The following is a 19,034-nucleotide window of genomic DNA, read 5'->3' as shown; positions in this document are numbered from 1 at the left end:
TATCCCCGCTTCTCAGTTCTCTACTCGTCGAGGCTCTGGCTTTTGAGAGAAGTATGAAAGACTGCAGCAGATGCTGCTTTTATGCACTCCTATGAGAATACAAGAGGTGCAGGAGCCTTGTGCATCCATGCCACTGCCCACGTGCACTGGATTGTTTCAGACTATGCCTTAGAACTATATTGATTATAGGATGTAGCCACTAATGCTGTTGAAATGTGAGCCATTTAAAAGGTGTTTTGGTTTATGATTAATGGGCTTTTGGAGGCTTGACTTGTTGGCTGCTTCCAAATTAGAAATGATCAATACGGGACTTTAAACCAGTACCATTTATCATCCCCACATCATTTATCATCTTATTTGATCAGTATAGGAGGTACACGGGTCTGTTTGGCAGAGGGTTAACACTACGTTCTGAAATTGCTCAAGTTTGTAACGTTCAGAGTAATTGCTGGAACTGGTAGATGCGGTACAGACTAGTGACAGATAATAGCATTCAAATCTTTCGTGATGTGGTGTTGTTTGAAGGCATAACACTTACACATCTTGAAGTGGGAGGTTCTTGGTGAAGATAAGACTTTTTTTCTTCTGCTTCTTACCTGATTTGGATCTATTTGGGAGATGAAAAGCATGCTCCTGATGGGGCTGCAATGCAGATGGTGGTAGGAGTACCAACCCCCCCTTTTCTTTGTCTCTTACCTTTTGTGTACATGTCTTCCAACATCAGTGCAATCCTCTTTCTTACCCACTCACCACTTAATTCTTGCTTCCTTTTAAGGTACTCATATCAGTCTCAAACTTAGGTCAATTTATAATAGACTGCTGAAAATCACTTTACCGTGAGATACCTAATGAAAATCTTTGTCATGTTCATATGACAAAGATGATGTACGTGAAGAAACACTCGTACCATTTTTGAAGTAATTCTCTCAGATAAGCTGAATGTTATAGAGGAAAGAAAAACACAAACTTTTTTTTATTCATAGGAGCAGAGAATTTTGATGTCATCAGACTTTCAACGTATCGAACAGCCTGTAAACTGCGGTTTGTACAAAAAAGATGTAATCGTAAGTTATAATTGTTCTTTATCTTTAAAAATTTTTCATGCATGATTGTTTTAAGTATTCTACCCATGTGAATTTTAAGAATAGCAAGAGTAAGCAAACATTTTATCAGATGATGGTTACTTAATGTTACTTAAACTAAACAGAGATTAAATATATAATTATAAAGAAGCAGTGATCTTTGTCCAATACTCTATAATATCTTCAGTTTTATTCTTTAATGTTTCAAAAATTTAAAATCTATGGGCCAGCTTGATGTATTTCAGTTGCCCTAAGTGTTGGGTGCAGGCAGTCTCAAGCTATTTGAGCTCCTGTTCCGTCATGGTGTACCGCAAACCACCCGACAGCTAGTCACAGGTATGAGTTTGGTGATGCATACTGCAGTCACTAGCATGGAAGGGTCTGGATCCGATCATGGTGGCATATATGAAATAAGTTCACACCATACTAGGCAGTGCAGGTTTTCTCATTCTCTTCCATGGTCCTTTGACCTTGGATAGCTCACCAAAGCAAAGCTTACTCCAGGGTTGAATAGGTGATGCTACTTTGCATTCTGCTGCCAGTGTTGAATCGGACAAAGCGAAAAGCAGAACAGACTAACGTACGCAGGTCCCTCCTCCCAGTGAAGTGGAACTGGTGTGTGTCTGGTGCGGAAGAGGACAGGAGAACCACTGAGGGCTCCCGTAGAGGACATGTGCAACTGCCCTCTGCAAACTGTACTCCTCCGTAGCGCCGCTGACCCCGGGCGTGTGTCTCTTAGGGCTGTTGTGGCAGTGCCCGCAGTGCCTTCAGTTTGGCGGATGGCTTACAACTTTTTCATTCCTGTGGAAGAGTGTTAGTTCTTGTCTGTAATTCACACTTGTGAATTAAAAATCTCTCTTAATCAGTAGAGAGGTATTAAGAAATGCTAATTATAGTACATTGCACACTTTGGGCCCAATTCACTGATGCCATGCATATGCCTTGAGTAACCTTTACCGTACATGTATGTATAGATGAGGCTGTGCATTTATGATCTTCGTCTGGACCACATAGCATATGCTTGGTGTGAATAGGTAGCTTGGCTTTTATCGTGATGTGGTTTTTGTGTGAGAAATATAAAGACGATTTTTATGTAAGAAATGTTGGTGATCGCACTCTTACTTCAGACCCTTTTTTATAAGTTAAGGCAAATAACAAAAGATGTGAAGTTAGCAAATAAGTCTGTCCTTTGTAGCTGTTGGATCACATTCAGTTTGGACTGATGGATTACTGTTGATCCTTAGATGTCTTCTCCCACTATCATGCATACCTTTCAAGCTTTGAAACGTTTTAAAATATTATTTAATGTGGTTCTGCAGATCAGTTACTGTGGTTTTGGAAAACTTTTTCTCTACATTGTTAACACTTCTTAGATATACACTGTTAACACTTCTTAGATATGCACTAAGATACGGCAGGGTAATTTAGGGAAACGCTTTGGAGCTCTAGACCTATGTTTACATGGACTTGGCAACTGGATCAACTGGAAACAGTCATAGTTTAACTGGAACATCAAGTTCCTCCTTCAATACTCAACTCCTAGTCAGCATGAGGACATTCAAAATTATTGTAACCAATTTGTAGTGAATTTAGGATATGGCTGATGTCTTTCTCAAATGAAAATATCTAACTCTGCTAAAACGCACTGCATGATGATGGAAGGTCGCTTTTCTCCTTTATGTAGTTTTTCTGTCAGAGCACCCAGATGTTGAAGGGTGGAATAAAAGACATGCAAGATGTCTGGGCACTGCTCTGTTACTTCAAACTAGCTGACACGAACTATGAGTATGAATATCAAGAGTCTGTCTCTCACTTTGAATACAAATAAGTAACTGTTCATTCCAAAATAAAAGCTAACATAGTATTCAGAAACAGTACCATAAAAGTAAGCTTGCATGCATTACAGAATAGAAGTTAATTTTTTTTCCTTTATTTTTAGTTCATCTTGTTGATATCTGGAATATGATTGAAGCCTTCCGAGATAATGGCCTTAACACTTTGGATCATAACACAGAGATCAACGTGTCTCGACTAGAAACAATCATTTCATCCATCTACTACCAGCTAAACAAACGCCTTCCTTCTACTCACCAAATCAGTGTAGAGCAATCCATCAGCCTCCTCCTCAACTTCATGATAGCAGCATATGACAGGCTAGTAACTCCTCTAGTTGTATTCTTAAACTAATTTTCTCTTTTAGTTAGATGAATGCAGCCAACAACTGCATGAGTCTCTGGCAAACTGTCTGCATGCTATTTCTCAAGTTCATGAAATTGTGTGTTGCACATACACACACATATATTTAATATCATAGTAGTGCCTGCAGAGGTTTACACTGCCACAGCAGCAATGCTTTGTCTTAAACAATTGCTTTCTTAAGAAAGATGAGTTAGTGCCTTCTGGAACTTGCAGACTGCTGTAAGCCATGTATCTGAACTGAAGATGAAGCGAAACTGTGTTCTGCAGACTGTGTTAGAACATAATGTTAACCTCATGGTGGTATAGCACTGTTTTAAAAAGTGAAAGTGTTTTATTGAATCTCGATCAGCAAGACCATTTTATAATGCTACCTTGTTTTGACAGTCAGCTTGGATCCTGTTCTAACATGCTGTGACCCCATAAAGGCTAATTCTTATTTCTTGGCTGGAAGAAGCTTGATTTCTTGTTCAGGGTACTGTCTAGGCATTTCCTTGTGTCCAGTTTTATGAGTTTCTTTCACAGCTTCTTTCTTCAGGGATCGGTCTGCTAATCTTCTTGAGTAGATGTGGGTTCTCAGAGTAGCAACTGCAAATCTCTTACTGTTGTTTAGCACTTCTTACTTTTTGTCTGATCTTTCTCACACTCAGCTATTATTTCAGTCTTATCTTTCTTCTGCTTTTGCCTTCTCCTAGTAGAGAACTGCTTGTGGCCAGGAAGCTGTCACAGAGACTGAGGAGTTTTACCCAAGACAATCTGCAGCACTGAATGTGCCAAACAGTTGCTCTGTTTGTAATGTCCAGACTTTGATCCTTTCCTAATGTGACAACCTCTTATTGTCACCAAACAGAAGCTAGGTTTCCCCCCCAAAAAGTCCAAGAGTTCAGAACAATCCCTGTCTCACAGATAAAAACAACACAAAGCTCAGGGCAGGAAGACTGCTATGACAACGAAATCAAACGTGTATTTTCCTGTTTAGTTCTGATTTGGTATTAGTTGTGAGATGAGTTGTAAGTGTTAGCTAATGGGTTTAGTTATTCTGAGACTGATCACACTAGAAAAATACAGAATTTAAAAATAGAAACAGTCATGTTTTGGGGGCCTGGCTCAAAAGATTGGGGCTTTAGTTAGAGATATGTTTTTCTCCCCCCCGTCCCCAACCCTGCAAGTTCTGCCTCCTCTGGAACCCAAGCAGCATGCTTGACCCCAGCATGGTACCACAGCTTCTCTTTAGCTTCTTCTGTCTGGCACGTGGGATTGAGAGAGAAGCTGGGATGCTGCACTGCGTTGTGCAACGGGAGAACCAAGAATAAGAGGAGAGGCAGGGCTGAGGCTCCCTCTCCAGGAGTTCATCAACACGGCAGACATTTATTTAAAAAAAAAAGTACACACCTGCACTGGAATTGCATCATTGGGGTAGCTGTGTGGTTGCTTGAGTGCACCAGTCCAGTAGCTTCTTACAAGGTGGTGCTGGTGGTAACATCATAAAGTCATTAGCATTCCACCAAACAGGTACAGGAGTCAAAGATTTGACTAGTGTCTTCCCCATGGAAATATTTAAGTTAGAGCTTATGTTAGGTAAATATGACAAATGCTCACAATGAACACTTCACTGGGACTGGTAGAACAACACTGATCATGGTGCAGAAATGATGCTCACACTGCATCAGTGGTGCGTTGTGCGGAGGAATGGCTTTGGTACGATGTTCTTCACTGCTTTCTTCCACAGAGCTGTGCATGGGTGTTTGACAGTTTATTCCTGGTCTGTTTTTCCCAACAGCCTCTCATGGCTTTCCAAAGTCCCTGACCCATTACTGGCACCCCAGAGTAACGGCTCATTCCCTGACCCCATTAGACTGTTTCAGAGCAGTCAGGTTTTTATTTCATCATTTCTGGAAATTGCATTTGATTTGACATTGGGTTTAGTTGCTCCAACTGCTTTTTTCTTTTGAAATTGTAGGTATCAAACCACGCTATATGCTGGTAATAAAGCAGCGTGCAATAAGGGAGAGGGAGAGGATGACCAACAAACAAATGAGGAAGTGAGTTGGCAAGCAAAGTGTGGAGTGATGTGGTTAGGAGGAACCTCGTAGTCAGCACAGCAGAGCTGGAAGGGGCATATGTGTATACGTAAGGAAATGCCTACAGGTCAGCATTATGCAGAAGGGTCTCGTGGCTCTTCTGGGGAATCAGCATGACGGGGTGCCTCTCTGAAGCGGCTGTACAGTATTGCGTGCGGCATGGGCGCACGAGGAGGGGGGGTTGCCCTTTACACGAGAGAGCGGCTGGAGCGCCTGGAGCTCTGCCTGGGGACGGAGGACGAGCCAGCTGGGGGTTTGAGTCAGGATTAGTGGGCAGACCGACATGGACATCATTGCTGTGGGCGTCTGCTACAGACCGCCTGGTTAGGAAGACGTAGAGGATGAGGCTTTCTTCAGACAGCTGGAAGAAGCCTCATGTACACAGGCACAGTCTTTTTTAAACAAGTCCCCCAGTTCTCTTTCCAATCCTGAGAACTCCTGATTGTTACAGGAGTTTCAAAATCATATTGAAAGTTTTGCCCTTTTCCCTTTTGATAGGGAATTCAGCAGATTGAATAGCATTGGTACAAAAATAGATTTTGGCAAGTTGCTTAATAACTACACCTCTACCAGATTGCAGGGGGAGGAGTTTTAGGTTTTTTCTTGATTAATAAACAGAATGTGAGCAGAAGCAGGCCTAATATCTAAGGGCACCATAACATACCTTTCCAAGGGGAAGATTGTGTCCTGTGAGGACATATTGATGGCTTTAGTCACTTGTTTTTCTGGAAATTAATTCAAAGCTGAACTCTCTTTTGAGAGAAAATGAATGTCTATTAAAAAGAAAAGGGGGAGGTGGGCAGAGACTATAACTTATGAATTTGAATTAGCTAGTAAGATTTGCTCAGATAAAAGTGGAGGTCAAGGCTTGAAGAGGATGAACTTTTCAGATAACCAATTTCAGATGTAGTGAAGTTTTTTTTTTTTTTAATTTTATTTTACACACAGAGACAGTGCCAACTTATTCCTTTGAGAAAGCTGTTTAAGAGAAAAGACAGAAACAAAGTAGGGTAGCTGAGATCTTTGCCTCATTGTTAACTTTATAGCCTTTATATAGCTTGAAATAAATATCTAATGTGTTTATATTCTCCCTTTGTTTAGTTTCTTTAAACAGCAGTTAAAAGGGTACTGGATATCAACAAAGTGATGGCCTTTGAGTCACCATTCCTCTTCACAGATCTTCCCGCAGTTGTAGCTCTAGGAGAGATTGCCACTCTTCTGTAGAGGGAATATTTGAAAGATACTCTTTCATATAGAGAAACAGTATATTATATTTCAGGTACTTCTCAGTCTGAGAAAGGTTGAGAGCCTTTATCTCACCATGGAGCGCGTGTTACCAGAAGATATTTGCATATTAACTCTGAGTGTGGGAGGGGAAAAAAAAAATTATTTGGTCAATTCCGGATGTCTCCGTCTGGTTGCTTGTCTGTCATTGACATCAGACCTCGTCACTACTTCAATACCATAAGCCAACATTTACTTCAAATAATTTTACTCTTAACACTTTCCAAGTGCTAGTCTTACAAGTGCAAATGTTAAATAAGCATCTCCTTTCCACTGAGAAGTATTCTAGAGTTTTTCTAGATCTCTTCTAACACTCATCGTGTATTTTCCCCGTCATGGTATTTCCCATGATAGTACAAATTTCTGTCCGATACGTTTCATTACAGTTACTTAAACGTATTTTAATTCTTTTTCTCCTTTTATATGTGACTTAACTTTCTTGGTGGTTTATCAGTCTGTACCACAGTTGCTGTTTATAGTTAAGGATAATGACTCAGTACGTTTCTGTCTGGCAATAAGTTGCTCCGAATTCCAACAGCTTTTACCCACATTTGCACACATTTCTTTTGCCCTACGCACCGCTAAACTAATGTTCTACCGACTTCACAGTAACAGTGGATTTACACTGAGATCGCCACGCTGTGGCTGTCTAATATCGTATGTTGGAAGTTCTCTGACTCCTGTCTTCATTACTAGGAAAGGTGATAAGAAATTCAGGAGAGAGGGAGGCGGGATGCACGCCTTCTGGGCCAGCACTAAGCTGGGAGAAACTGGTCCTGATACCAGCTGTGCGGTGCTTTAACCCAGCAAGCCGCCTCCTGTGCTTCTGGGGGCTTGCTTCCCACGTAATTTCATCCTTATCTTTCTTTTTGGTAATGGGAATAATACACATAGCTGTTTCTACATATCATACCGTGCTGAATGGGCTTTTTCAAACTCTCCGTAGAGACAAATTCATTTTCTCTTGCTGATATTAGAAAATCATTCCCCAAGTGTGCCATCTGTTCTGATGGCACAGCAGCTTTATTAACTTAAATTAGAATAAAACATTGTTCACATTATTCCTGTTCTATGTGGTATATTCAGGATATCATACAACTTCTCCATTAGCTGTCAATTACTGTACTGTTTTTAGAATGAAATGTGTATTTGAACATCAGAGTTTAAATCAAGGAGTAAAAATGTAAAGCAACTAACAAAGGGTAGCAGAGGAAAAAAAATGAGATGTTTTACAGTGAACAAATGTATTTTAATGGAAAAAATGAATTAACATTTTTTATAGGACAGTTATGGGATGAACAAGACAAATGATCGTCTCATTATCTGTGCATTTTTCCTAATTCTGCAAGGAAGTTTGATTTGTGATTAGACACTTGTTAACTCTTCCAATATATTAAAAATGCTAGTGTTATCACTGTTTCAATGTTATATTAAATAGTTTTGGCAGATCTTCATAGTCAATGGGGGGCATTTATGCATTTCCTTCCTAGGCCTCAAGTATTTTTGTTACTTACCATTCTATGTAGTAATGACTTACCATGTAATTTTTTTTCACAGTGAGGGCCACGGGAAGCTGACGGTATTTTCAGTGAAAGCTATGTTAGCAACAATGTGTGGCGGTAAAATACTGGACAAACTAAGATGTAAGTATTTTGAAGCAAATCAAACCGTTTTATGAAATATTTTGTTTCCATTGCTGGCCACATATGTTTTATTCTATTAAGTTCGGAAAGCTAACTTTTTTGCTTATTCAGCGATCTTTATACTGAAATGAAGCTTGCTATATTAATGTTTTTGTTACACATGCCATCTGCTGGCCATAAAACATACCGAGGTTGTTACTGAGTAGGCTTTACAAGTACATTTGTTTATTTTGAAATGCTTGAGCACTTCTTTAAATGTAAAACTTCAGGTCTGATTTTGCTGATAGTAATGTCAAATTTGTTGTCATTTCCCCTGTTTTGAGGATGTTGGGGGGCTTCTGTATATCTTCTGCTTCATCTGAGGTGCTCTCTGCGTCTTCTCATTCTGTAATTCCAGCTTCTCAGTTCTTACTTTTTAACTCTTTTTTTATTCTCTTTTCATCAATCCTTTTTTTCTTGTTTCCATGAACCTTCTGCTGTATCGGTAGAGAATCAGTGATATCCATAAGCATTGTTTTTGTCCTTTAGTAGTAATTCTTGTTCTTCTATCTTTCTTAGTAGCAAGGTGTACTGTTGTTGTGGGTGTGTTTTCTTTTCATTTCCATCCTGAAAAGTTGGGAAGTTAATCTTACTGTCAGTGCAGATTTTACTGTTCAGGTCTTGTCGTTTCCACCTCTCCCTAAATTCCCTTTGTGAAAGTTATCTTGTAATAATTCATTCCTTCTAATCTCCATGGTTGTCATTCACTGTAAATAATTCTTTAGACTTTTCTACATCATTAAACTTCTTCATTATATTTGCTTTAAAACTAACATACTAGCGTGCTGAATTAAACTACAGAACAAGGTCTGAAAAATAGGCAGGGAGAAATCATTGCATGCATATATTAATATTAAGGCTGCACGTGTTTCAGTACCAGAAAATGCCATCTTTTTATCTGGTAGTAACTATAAAACTCTATGATTAAAAACAAAGCTGCAGGTGACTAAAGATTAGTGTTAAATAAAGGGGACAGGCATATATGACAGAGGATATTTAAGACTTCTTAAGCATTTTTAACAAATGCATTACCTCTATAAAATATGCAAGATCAAACACTGGGGGAAAAAGATAGAGAGTATATGTCCTCAGCAAAAGATTACATTTTGGATTTAATTAGGATAAGATTTGAGGAGGTTACAGTAGATGAGCAGTTCAGCACAGGCCTGGGACAGAAAAGGAGCATTATTTCTAGAATTAGCAAGCCAATACTGAAACACATCAAGAAAATGGCAACGTGACTTTTAGTAGAAGAGGCAATTAACCACTGGAATTAAATGTTACAGGAATCAGTAAACTTTTGATGTTTTCAGACAAAGACCTAGATATCATTCTGGAAGTTATATTAAGCCTCAAGTTATGGATTCAAAAGGTAGCTAGTTAAGATGCTTTCACCTTACGGACACCTCGTTTAATAGTCCTATTTAACAGGTGTGTCTAGTCTTAAAACTTAAAATTTGTGCATGTAATGTACTGTTCTCTCTCTCTCTCTGTCTTTTCATAATGTCTGCTTTTCTTCCTGGCATTTGAAGCTTCCTTTTTCTTTTTTCTTATTCTGTTGGCTCCTGTTTCCTTTGCCGCTATAACTTTCCTCTTTATAAAAATTCTTAACTGATGTTCATACACATTGGAGGAAAGGCTTTTGACTACTTTCACTGAATAGTGCTGCTTCTTACAGCTTTGTTATATTACTTATTCTTTCTTGTGTCTTATCAGCTGACCTTTAGTTTGCATTGTACTTCTGGGATCCTTCCTCCAGCATCTGCTGTCCCTTTTTTCTTGGTGCACTTCTCTTTGGATGTGGAGCATAATTTTCAAAGAGCATGTGACTTTGTATTCGACATGTTTTGGAGAGTAGCAATGCTGTCTTTTTTAATTCAGTGTAAAACGCAGTTCCTCTCCTTGCCTTTTCAGTATGTCGCTCGCACTGACTTCCCACCATTTGACGTTTCTGGGCTAGTTCTTATGACAGTACTAACTGTTGACCACACCCATCTAAACCCTGGGTTTGGTGAGGGGTTTTTTTGTTGTTCTGTCAGGTATAATATCTTATGAGTCAACTGAGAAAGAAAAATTCCTTTATCCAAAGTGTAGCAGTAATACTGATTTGCCACTGCTTTGTATGGTCACGGCACTTTCTTCACATGCACCATCTGCTGTGGGCACTCCTCTGTCCCTCCTGGATGCTCCTCTGTCCCCTCGTGCGCTCGATGCTGTCTCTGCTCAGTTGGAGAGAAAGTTAAAGACCGGACCCAGCTCACTGTCATTCTCTGAAATGCTCACAGTGCAAGGTTACACACAGAGGCAGAGTCTCGGCACATGATTAACAAAATTGTCCAGGGAAAGGGGATTTTGGCTAATTTGGAATCGAGATTTTTAGGAGTATAGGAAATCTGTGCAGGAGGGAGAAGCTTTCTCTAAACCAGGATAGAATTAGGCTGTTGACTTTTCAGACAAGGTCATAGGAGAGCTTTCTGTGGAATGTGGGAGAAAATCCGAGATTCAGGATAGTAGGATCTTGTAAACCTTCTGAGGGCAGAGGAGAAGAGAGGAAGTGTGTGGTGGTGTTAGCGGAATAAGTTTCTGAGTATCACCAGAACTCAAGAAAAGTAATAAAATAGCTGAACTACTAACTGTTGGTTACCTGTCTTTCTGAAAACTTTCGAAGGGGCAAGGGAATGGGAAGGAGAAAGTGTCATGTGAAGTTTGGGAGGGGAGATGTGGGGAGCTGCAGGCCTGTGTACCTGACACACGTTCTGGGCAAGCTGTTAGTAATAAAGAACAGAATTTGTTGACACATGGATAAACGAGATTTTATTGTTGGGGGAAATGGCTTTTTTGAAGGGATGCCTTGTAAAACCACAGGAGTTCATTAAAGGAGGCAAAAAAAAAAAAAAGATGGACGAAGGAGTTCTGGCTGATGCAGACTTCTTGGATTTCTGAAAGGCATTCAAGAAGATCCCTTATCAAACGCTTAAAGACATTTAAAAGTTTGATGAAAGGGGTGAAAGCTGGGATCTTTGCGCCGGTAGAAGATTGGCTGAAGGGAACCAAAAAAGAGCAATAAAGATCCTTTTTGTATATTGAGATTGGTGGATAGTACTGGACCTAAACTGTTTTTAACACTGTCATAAATGGAAAAATACAGTGAAAGGTGACAATTGGATACAAGTAAATCGGTGTAGTAAAAGCTAAAATAGACTGAAGAGTTGTAGTATCATCTGACAACACTGAGTAACTGTGAGATAAAATGGTAGGTGAAATTCAGCGTGAATATATGCAAAGTGGTGCATGCTGGAGGAGTGAAGTGTAATCCTAGTGTGATGCACAAAAGGTGAGCTAAGGAAGTTGTTGCACAGATGAGAGATCTTGAAGCTATACTTCTGTGAAGGTGTTGACACTCTGTTTAGTAATGGCTAAAAAACATCTGAAATGTTACAGAGGGGAAGGACATGAAGAACAAAGTGGAGCAGTCCAGGCACTCTGTAAATCCATGGTGTCTTTACACTTTGAATGAGTGCTGCTGTAGTACCCCCGTCTGGTACGCTGCCCTTTCCGGTTCTGATACATCTTTTCTGGGAAGAACAACCAAGATCATCAAAGGTAGAGAAATCTTTCTGTACAAAGAACAACTAGATAGAGCAGGATTCTTCAACCTGGAAAGAAAAACGGTGGTGAAAGGACAGTGTTCTATAAAATCACGAGCAATGTGTTAGTGGTGAATAGAAAACAACTGTTCCTTTGCCCTTCCAGTACAAGAACTGAAGGGCAGTAGCTGAAATTAGCAGTGACAGATTGAAACAACAAAAAACAATACTACTTTAAACTTCACCAAAGGATGTTGTTGGTATCAAGCATTTACACCATTCGATTACTCCTTGAACCAATTTCACTGAAAGTAAATTCATCAAAGGTTGCTGAATGCAAGGATACTCTCAGTGAGTGGAGGAATATTCTGGGGAATGTGCTTGCCTGAGCCATCTCCTGTTGGGATAAACAGACTTTTGATCTGATCTGCCTCAGCTGTTCTCATATTCTTTATTTCTTCTTGTGATTGTTATGAATATGCTGTCTTGTTTTTTTTCCCCTTTCCTGTCTTTCTCACCTGTCTCTCTGGTTACTGACCCATTTCATCACTGAACAACTTCTGTTTCCAGTTTACTTGTTCCCCTGATTCCACCCCCACTCCTGCACTGCCTCTGCTCCCTTTCCTAACCAGGCTGTCGGCTCCGGCTCAGCTGGAACCTGAGGCTTTCTGGAAATCCTGGAAGCTGTAAATGTTTTTTTTCCCTCATCTCATAATTTATATGAATGATAGTAACTTGGTCTCTGTACTTGCATAGGTACAGGCTTGGTTTTTTAAATTCTGAAAATGTGAACAAATTGAGTGTTTTTCAGTCCATGCAGTGTCTGACAGCACGTACGAAATGGGAGTTGTTCAATGATACCACTTTGCTGTCTCTGGAAAAGATTATTTCCTGTGACATGATACTCCTTGCAAAGGAGTTCCTTTACGTGGTGTGCAAGGTAGGAGTTGTAAACCCAGCCTACTGCTACGGACTTTATGATTTTTGTCATAGCTTTTTAAGCCCAAGAAATGCCGTATAAAAATGTCAAATTTTGTGGATTCGGATGACTTCATTTTGGCATTCAAGTAGATTCATTGTGAAGTAATTAGTGCTTCCTTCCATGTCATTTCTGCAAGTAAGTTGCAAACAGAACTTCGAGTAAATCAAGACTCTATCCTGCTCATTTTAAGGGCTGTCTGACTTCTCCAACGACTGGCTCTACCTGTGTGGTGCTCCTTGGCTCCCTCGCCTCACTAGCTCCTCTTTCCTCTCACCATCTGGCTCTGATAAGCCTTTAGCGCTTACTGAACTTCACTCTAAAAATTCATACAGTAATGTATGCTAAATCCTAGGTTTCACATAATAAAGGTCCTGAAAGTTAATCTGGTGTAGATGAATTAGCCTGACTGTGGGGTTTTTTGTTTTTTGGAGGAGTGGGGGTGAAAGGGGAGTTATTTGTTTTGGTCCTGATCAGTGGACCAAAGTAGTAGTAGTAATAATAATATGTGGTTTGTTGTGGTATCACATCTATTCAAACTGAGCAGGCTCAGTATGTGATTTTATACAGGCTTTCTTACATCTCATTTATTTATAACAAATGTTAGGAGTTGCCACAACATCTGATCGGATCGAGGTAAGGCTGCTGCAGTGTCATGTCCCCAGTCCACCAGTGGTGAGGGGGGCATGCATTCCCAGTAGGAACACACGCACACAGCTACACGGATCAACACAGACAGAAAATACCCGGGTGAACACGAACAGCACCGATGACCTGGTTCTGTTCCCCCCTCGGCCTGATCAGAATAAAAGTGTGTTAGTGGCATAAATGTATACGCATATGCACATGCCTGTACAATATGGATCCCTCCAGTGACTGGCCTTAGATGCTCATCTATCTAGCAGCTGGTCCTTAGAGCCTCTTAGATCCTCTGGTCTCTCCAGTATCTGTCCCAGACTTATGATCTCTGATACCTAGCTCTCAAACCCTAATCACTAAATTTTCCTCCAAAAGCACCTTCATAATCTACTTGTAGGTGCTCAAGTGGTATTATTAGGTCTTCTCAGTGTCTTATCTTCTCCAGGCTGAACAATTGCTGTTTCCTCAGCCTGCCCTCACAGGATAAGTGCTCCAGCATGCTGACCATCCTTCTAGCCCTCTACAGAGCTCACTTCAGTTTGTCTTTCATATCCTATGATTCTCAACAATTCTCTGATTCTGGGGGGTCCCAAAACTGGACACAGTACCTAGAGGAGGTCTAACGCGTGCTGCGTGGAGGAGGATAATCACTTCCCTCTGAGCTGAGCTCCTGTTCCTACAGCCCAGGATGCCGTCGACCACCTCTGCTGCCAGAGCGCGCTGCTGGCTCGTGTTCCGCTTGTGACCTCAAAACCCACAAGGACCTTTCCAGCAGAGCTGCTCCCCAGCCAGGCAGTCCCCAGCCTGGATCGCTGCCAGTCGCTTCCTTCCCAAGGACAGGGCTTTGCATTTGTCCTTTCTGAATTTCATACGGTTCCTACCGGCCCGTTCCTCCGGCCAGTCTAGGTCCCGCTGGGTGGCAGCCCTTGCCCTCAAGGGTATCACCTGGTCCCCCCAATTTGCCATCATCTGCAACTCTCTCAACTCGACTCTGCACTCTGGCACCTCTCCCAGATCATTGATAGACATGTGGAGCGGGAGGTGTCCCAGGACAGCTTCCAGCAGTAGTCCACTTGTTATTGGTCTCCATGTAGAATTTGACCCATTATCCACTGCCCTCCAAGCCTGATCATCCAACCAGCTACTCGCCCACCTGGTTGTTCACCCACGCAGACTGTACCATCCCAGCTTGGATACCAGGGAAGTAAAAAGCCTTGCTCAAGTTGAGGTGAATGATACCTACAAATTCAGTCATCTTATCACAGAAGACAATCGAGCTGGTCAGGTGTGATATCGCCTCAGCTGATCCATACTGATGGATCCCAGTCATCTTTTCTTTCGTGTGCCCAGGAATGTGTGCCAAGAAGATTTGCTCCATGGTTTTCCCAGGAACCGAAGTGGGGCTGACTGGCCTGTATTTCCCTGAATTGTCCATTTCACCTTAATACATACTTTGGATTAATGCCAAAACAACCGCGTGCACACGCACACACAAAAGCACAGTCAAACTCATTAATCTGTTAAATTTATTTTCTTGATTTTAACTGATATTAAACCTAGTATTTAACAAATATTTTATGAATTTGTACGATAAAAATTGACAACTTCATAGGAATTGTGAGACGCAGGATACACCCTAGAAAATGAGGGTGCTGGGTTTTTGTTGCTTTGTTTTTAACTTACTCGGAGAAATGGTAGAGCCTTCAGCTGAAACTGTACAAAACATCAGGCAAATGCCTTGATTGGAAAACACAGAACAGTCAATTTTGGCAGTTATAAGCAACTGAAAAGAGGCTCTCAGGGGAACTGTTGGGCAGGTTTCATAGATGATATTATGAGCTCTGTTCTTAATGTAAAAGTTTTACTACAAACATTTGAAAAAAAGAAATCACGAGTTGCACAAGTACCATTTTACGTTGGTATTTTGGGGACTGAGCAGTGGTTTTTGTAGTTCTAAATTTTTTATTCTCTCTGATTTAAAAAAAAATGTTCATAGCATAGTAGCATTGAACTGAAATTTTATATGAGAATTAAAGTATAATACCTTGTCATCAGGAAACTTTATTGGCACATAAAGGTGACCTCGAGGTGAGCTCTTGATAAATTATACTGTTAGCCGCTGTTTAGCTTGAGGTTTTCTCTTTGAGGGTAATTTACTGCCCTTTAAAAGGGCAGATGACTATATAATTATATCCTACTAATCTATATCTTTTCCAATTTCACTGGTAATTTCCCATGTGGAAGTTTCCCACGTAAATGAGTTCAACTTTGACTATAAAACCACTTTTTTATGACTGCAAGATATAGGTTAGTGGGGTTTGGTTGGTGTTTTTTTTTTTTTTAATTTACCCTTGATACAGCCTGTTCTATTTTATCTCATTTTCAATTTATTTCCATAGCTTTAATTAACTTTCTCGTTAAAATCATTTAGATCTTGCATACTGTTGAGTTCAGATTAATGGACTGTATTTACCCAGAAGATTTCTGTCCTTTTTTAAATACAAGTACTGTCATGTTCCAGTCATGTTCTACCAGTCCCACCTTGACAGATTTATTACTAGACCGACAGTTTTTGTGCATGTGCCAGTTCTGGAGTGATTCTGATCTAGAATGGATTAGGATTCTGGAAGTTTGGTTCTCTAATGAGTTTTAATTGTTTCCATAGTTTTCATTTGTGTGCATTTTGATCTTGACTTTTCTTCCACATTCAATTTTCAGGTAAAATTTAATTTTTCTGCTTGGCTTAATTTTCTAAAATACAGCATTCCCTCCCTGAACCCCATTTATCTTTTTTTTTCTTTTTTCCTTTTTTTCCTTTTTTTCTTTCTTTTTTCTTCCCCCGTTATTCTTAATATGCCTTATAAAATTACTCAACAAGGGCTTCAGACCTTCACTTCAAGCTTGTCTGTTTAGCCAGTGATACAAATTCCAGATAGCTTTATCACCCTTAACTTAGATATTGTAGGCTTCTTCATGATATTGTTCATTCAGGAGATTGGAATAATTTCCCTAGTTTACTGGAAATATGCCTTTCTGAAATAGTCTTTTTTTTTATGGACCTAGTTTTGATCACTTAACCTAAGCTTATTTTCTGTCAAATATCCTTTTTGATGTTTAATTACTGATGGTGTCTTAAATAACCTCATAGATGATTCAGTGGCTGTTTAGTGAAGAATTCTGGTATCTGTCACATCTTGGAAAACTTTAGGTCTTACTAATATTAGTGCTCTTATTAGAAAAATCTTCCTTTATAGAGTAATCTGACTCTGCAAGTATATCAGAGACCCAGTTTTGCTGTTTGAGAGATTTGTCTCTTTGGAAGAGATTTTTGATCCTAGGACAGTTCTGCTTTATCCGTGTGTAGCTGTCCTAATATTTTATGACATCGCTTTCTTATAATGCTGTCTACGCATCTTCTCCTATATGTTTACCTTTCCTGAGACACGAGGGTTGGGAGCTTTGGGTTGGTCGCGTGGAATGGCTGGAGGAGTTGAGCTCAGTGCGGTGAGGGCGTGGAGGGACTGCGGAGCAGGAGGCTCGGGAGGCATCCTCATCCACGTGCCCCTAGCTAGGAGCATGGCGTGGGAGTGAAATACCTGCAAAACTGCCCTCCTCCCTGCCACCTTCTGGGACCACCCTCCCTTCCTTTCTGTTTCCTTATATACACAAGATTGCTGAACATCTTGCTCAACCCTTTTTTTGTTTTCAGAAATATATTTAGCCCCACATAGCTGATTAAAAAGCATACGTCGTCTCATCATAAACATTTTTCTTGTGTAAGGACAGAAGTTCCTGCTCTAGCTCTTCAGTGTGCACAGCATGTCTGATATAAAATTAAATCAGATTTCCTCTTCCCCATCTACTCCGCTGCCTGGCCCACGAGTTTTATCCTTGGAGGTGCAGGCACTGCACCCCGGTTTCTGACTGCTTTACTTCTGACGCGCTCTTCTAATGCTGTGTTACGCAAATTCAACATGCAATATGGTTGGCATTCGCCAGATTTACCAGGAGTTTTGCCGGTTTTGACTTTGTGATTCTTACAACTTTTTTTAATTCTAGGAGACTTCTCAAAGGATTATATGTAGTTTTATTTTGAAGGTGTAAACATGAAGATGTAATGTTCTGTAACTTTTATAATGCCTCCTAGCTTCTGCTTTCTTGCTGTTACAGTTAATGCCCTGGCAGAATCTCTTCTCAAGACTGGGTGAGATGGGATGGAGGAAATAGGAAGATTTATATCATAGCATGTTCGAATACGGTCATTTACAAACTTTATCTTGATAGCAAGTGATAAGAAATTATGTTCAGAATAAAACAAAAGTAAATTTCTTGGGGTTTAAATGGAATGAAATAATTTATTTTCTTTTCTGTAGTAAGCATGTATTTACTATAGGGTTTTATTATATTTTCTTACAGATATTTTCTCTCAAATATCAGATTCAAATGGACTAATGATATTTACAAAGTTTGATCAGTTTTTGAAAGAAGTTCTAAAACTTCCAACAGCTGTGTTTGAGGGGCCTTCTTTTGGATACACAGAGCATTCTGTACGGACCTGTTTCCCACAACAAGTAAGAGTTAACAAAACAGGATTTTTGTATTGCTTGTTAATACAGTGCTTTCTTCTGAAGTCCACTGGCTGCTTTCGTTGTAGTTTGTGTGGGGTTTGGAGGGAGGGGGGTTGGTAATACACACTATGTAACCTAAGCAGTTTTAAGAAACTCTGAATAATTTAAAATAGTATGTCTAGGTCCTAGGCAATTAAAACATTTCGCACAATTTTAGTTTGTTCCCCCTCCTTGAAGGGACACTTCTGTTCCCTATCAGAAGAACAGCAAGGATCACCTATTTCTTTTCTAAAACGTGAAACACAGCATTTTTACTATTGTCCCTTGATTTTTTTTGTTAAGCTTTCTCAGTGTGTTAAGAGTATTAGTTTCAACAAATCACTTGCTGGTTAGTTGGGTCTGTACAAAATAAATCAATTTCACCGTTGTGCTTATTGGTATAGCTGGTTTTTCCAAAATATTTCCATTACATGTAATGTTTGGAGTAGATGTTGTAGTAATGATCTTAAAAGAGCTTTTTATTTCTTTATACATTTTAGTTGTAATTTAATTGTTCCAAGGATTTGTTTCTAATTTGAGGTAATGTAAATAGTATAAATAATCCTTAAATCAACTGTAAACATGAACCTAGAGAAGCTTAGGCCTAAAATTAAATGTTTAGACTCTGGTCATGATTATGTTCCGGAAGAGATATTTCTGAAGTATTTAGATTTAGAATTTATAGTCACTTTTGCTAAATTTAAGTTAATTAGCAACTAATATGTTTGAAATACAACACAGTAGGAAGCAGCCTTTGATTTAGGAAATGATGAGGCCTCCAGCTCATCTGTGAGCTGCTGAGGACAGAGCTTTGTTTTACTAACACTGTAATTAATAAATATTTTTTTCTGTTTCAATACCGGCTGAGGCATTTGTGGGCCATTCCTGTTCCCACAG

The 19,034-nt window shown here is 39.8% G+C and overlaps 1 protein-coding gene across 2 annotated transcripts in view; it reads left to right on the top strand.

Annotated features, from left to right (window-relative positions):
* Positions 1 to 19,034, top strand: part of DTNB (dystrobrevin beta) — a 216,309-nt gene that overhangs the window by 21,003 nt on the left and 176,272 nt on the right. For both annotated transcript variants that reach the window (XM_075144762.1, XM_075144761.1), the window contains exons 4-7: positions 984 to 1,064; positions 3,022 to 3,235; positions 8,201 to 8,286; positions 17,947 to 18,101. In XM_075144762.1, the coding sequence (XP_075000863.1) occupies positions 984 to 1,064; positions 3,022 to 3,235; positions 8,201 to 8,286; positions 17,947 to 18,101 (536 nt within the window). The remainder of the gene's footprint in view (positions 1 to 983; positions 1,065 to 3,021; positions 3,236 to 8,200; positions 8,287 to 17,946; positions 18,102 to 19,034) is intronic.

Source organism: Calonectris borealis, chromosome 3 (genome assembly GCF_964195595.1).
Source record: "Calonectris borealis chromosome 3, bCalBor7.hap1.2, whole genome shotgun sequence".
NCBI classification, from domain to species: Eukaryota; Metazoa; Chordata; class Aves; order Procellariiformes; family Procellariidae; genus Calonectris; species Calonectris borealis.
Note: the sequence above shows the minus strand (reverse complement) of the source record. Positions and strands in the feature narration are given on the sequence as shown.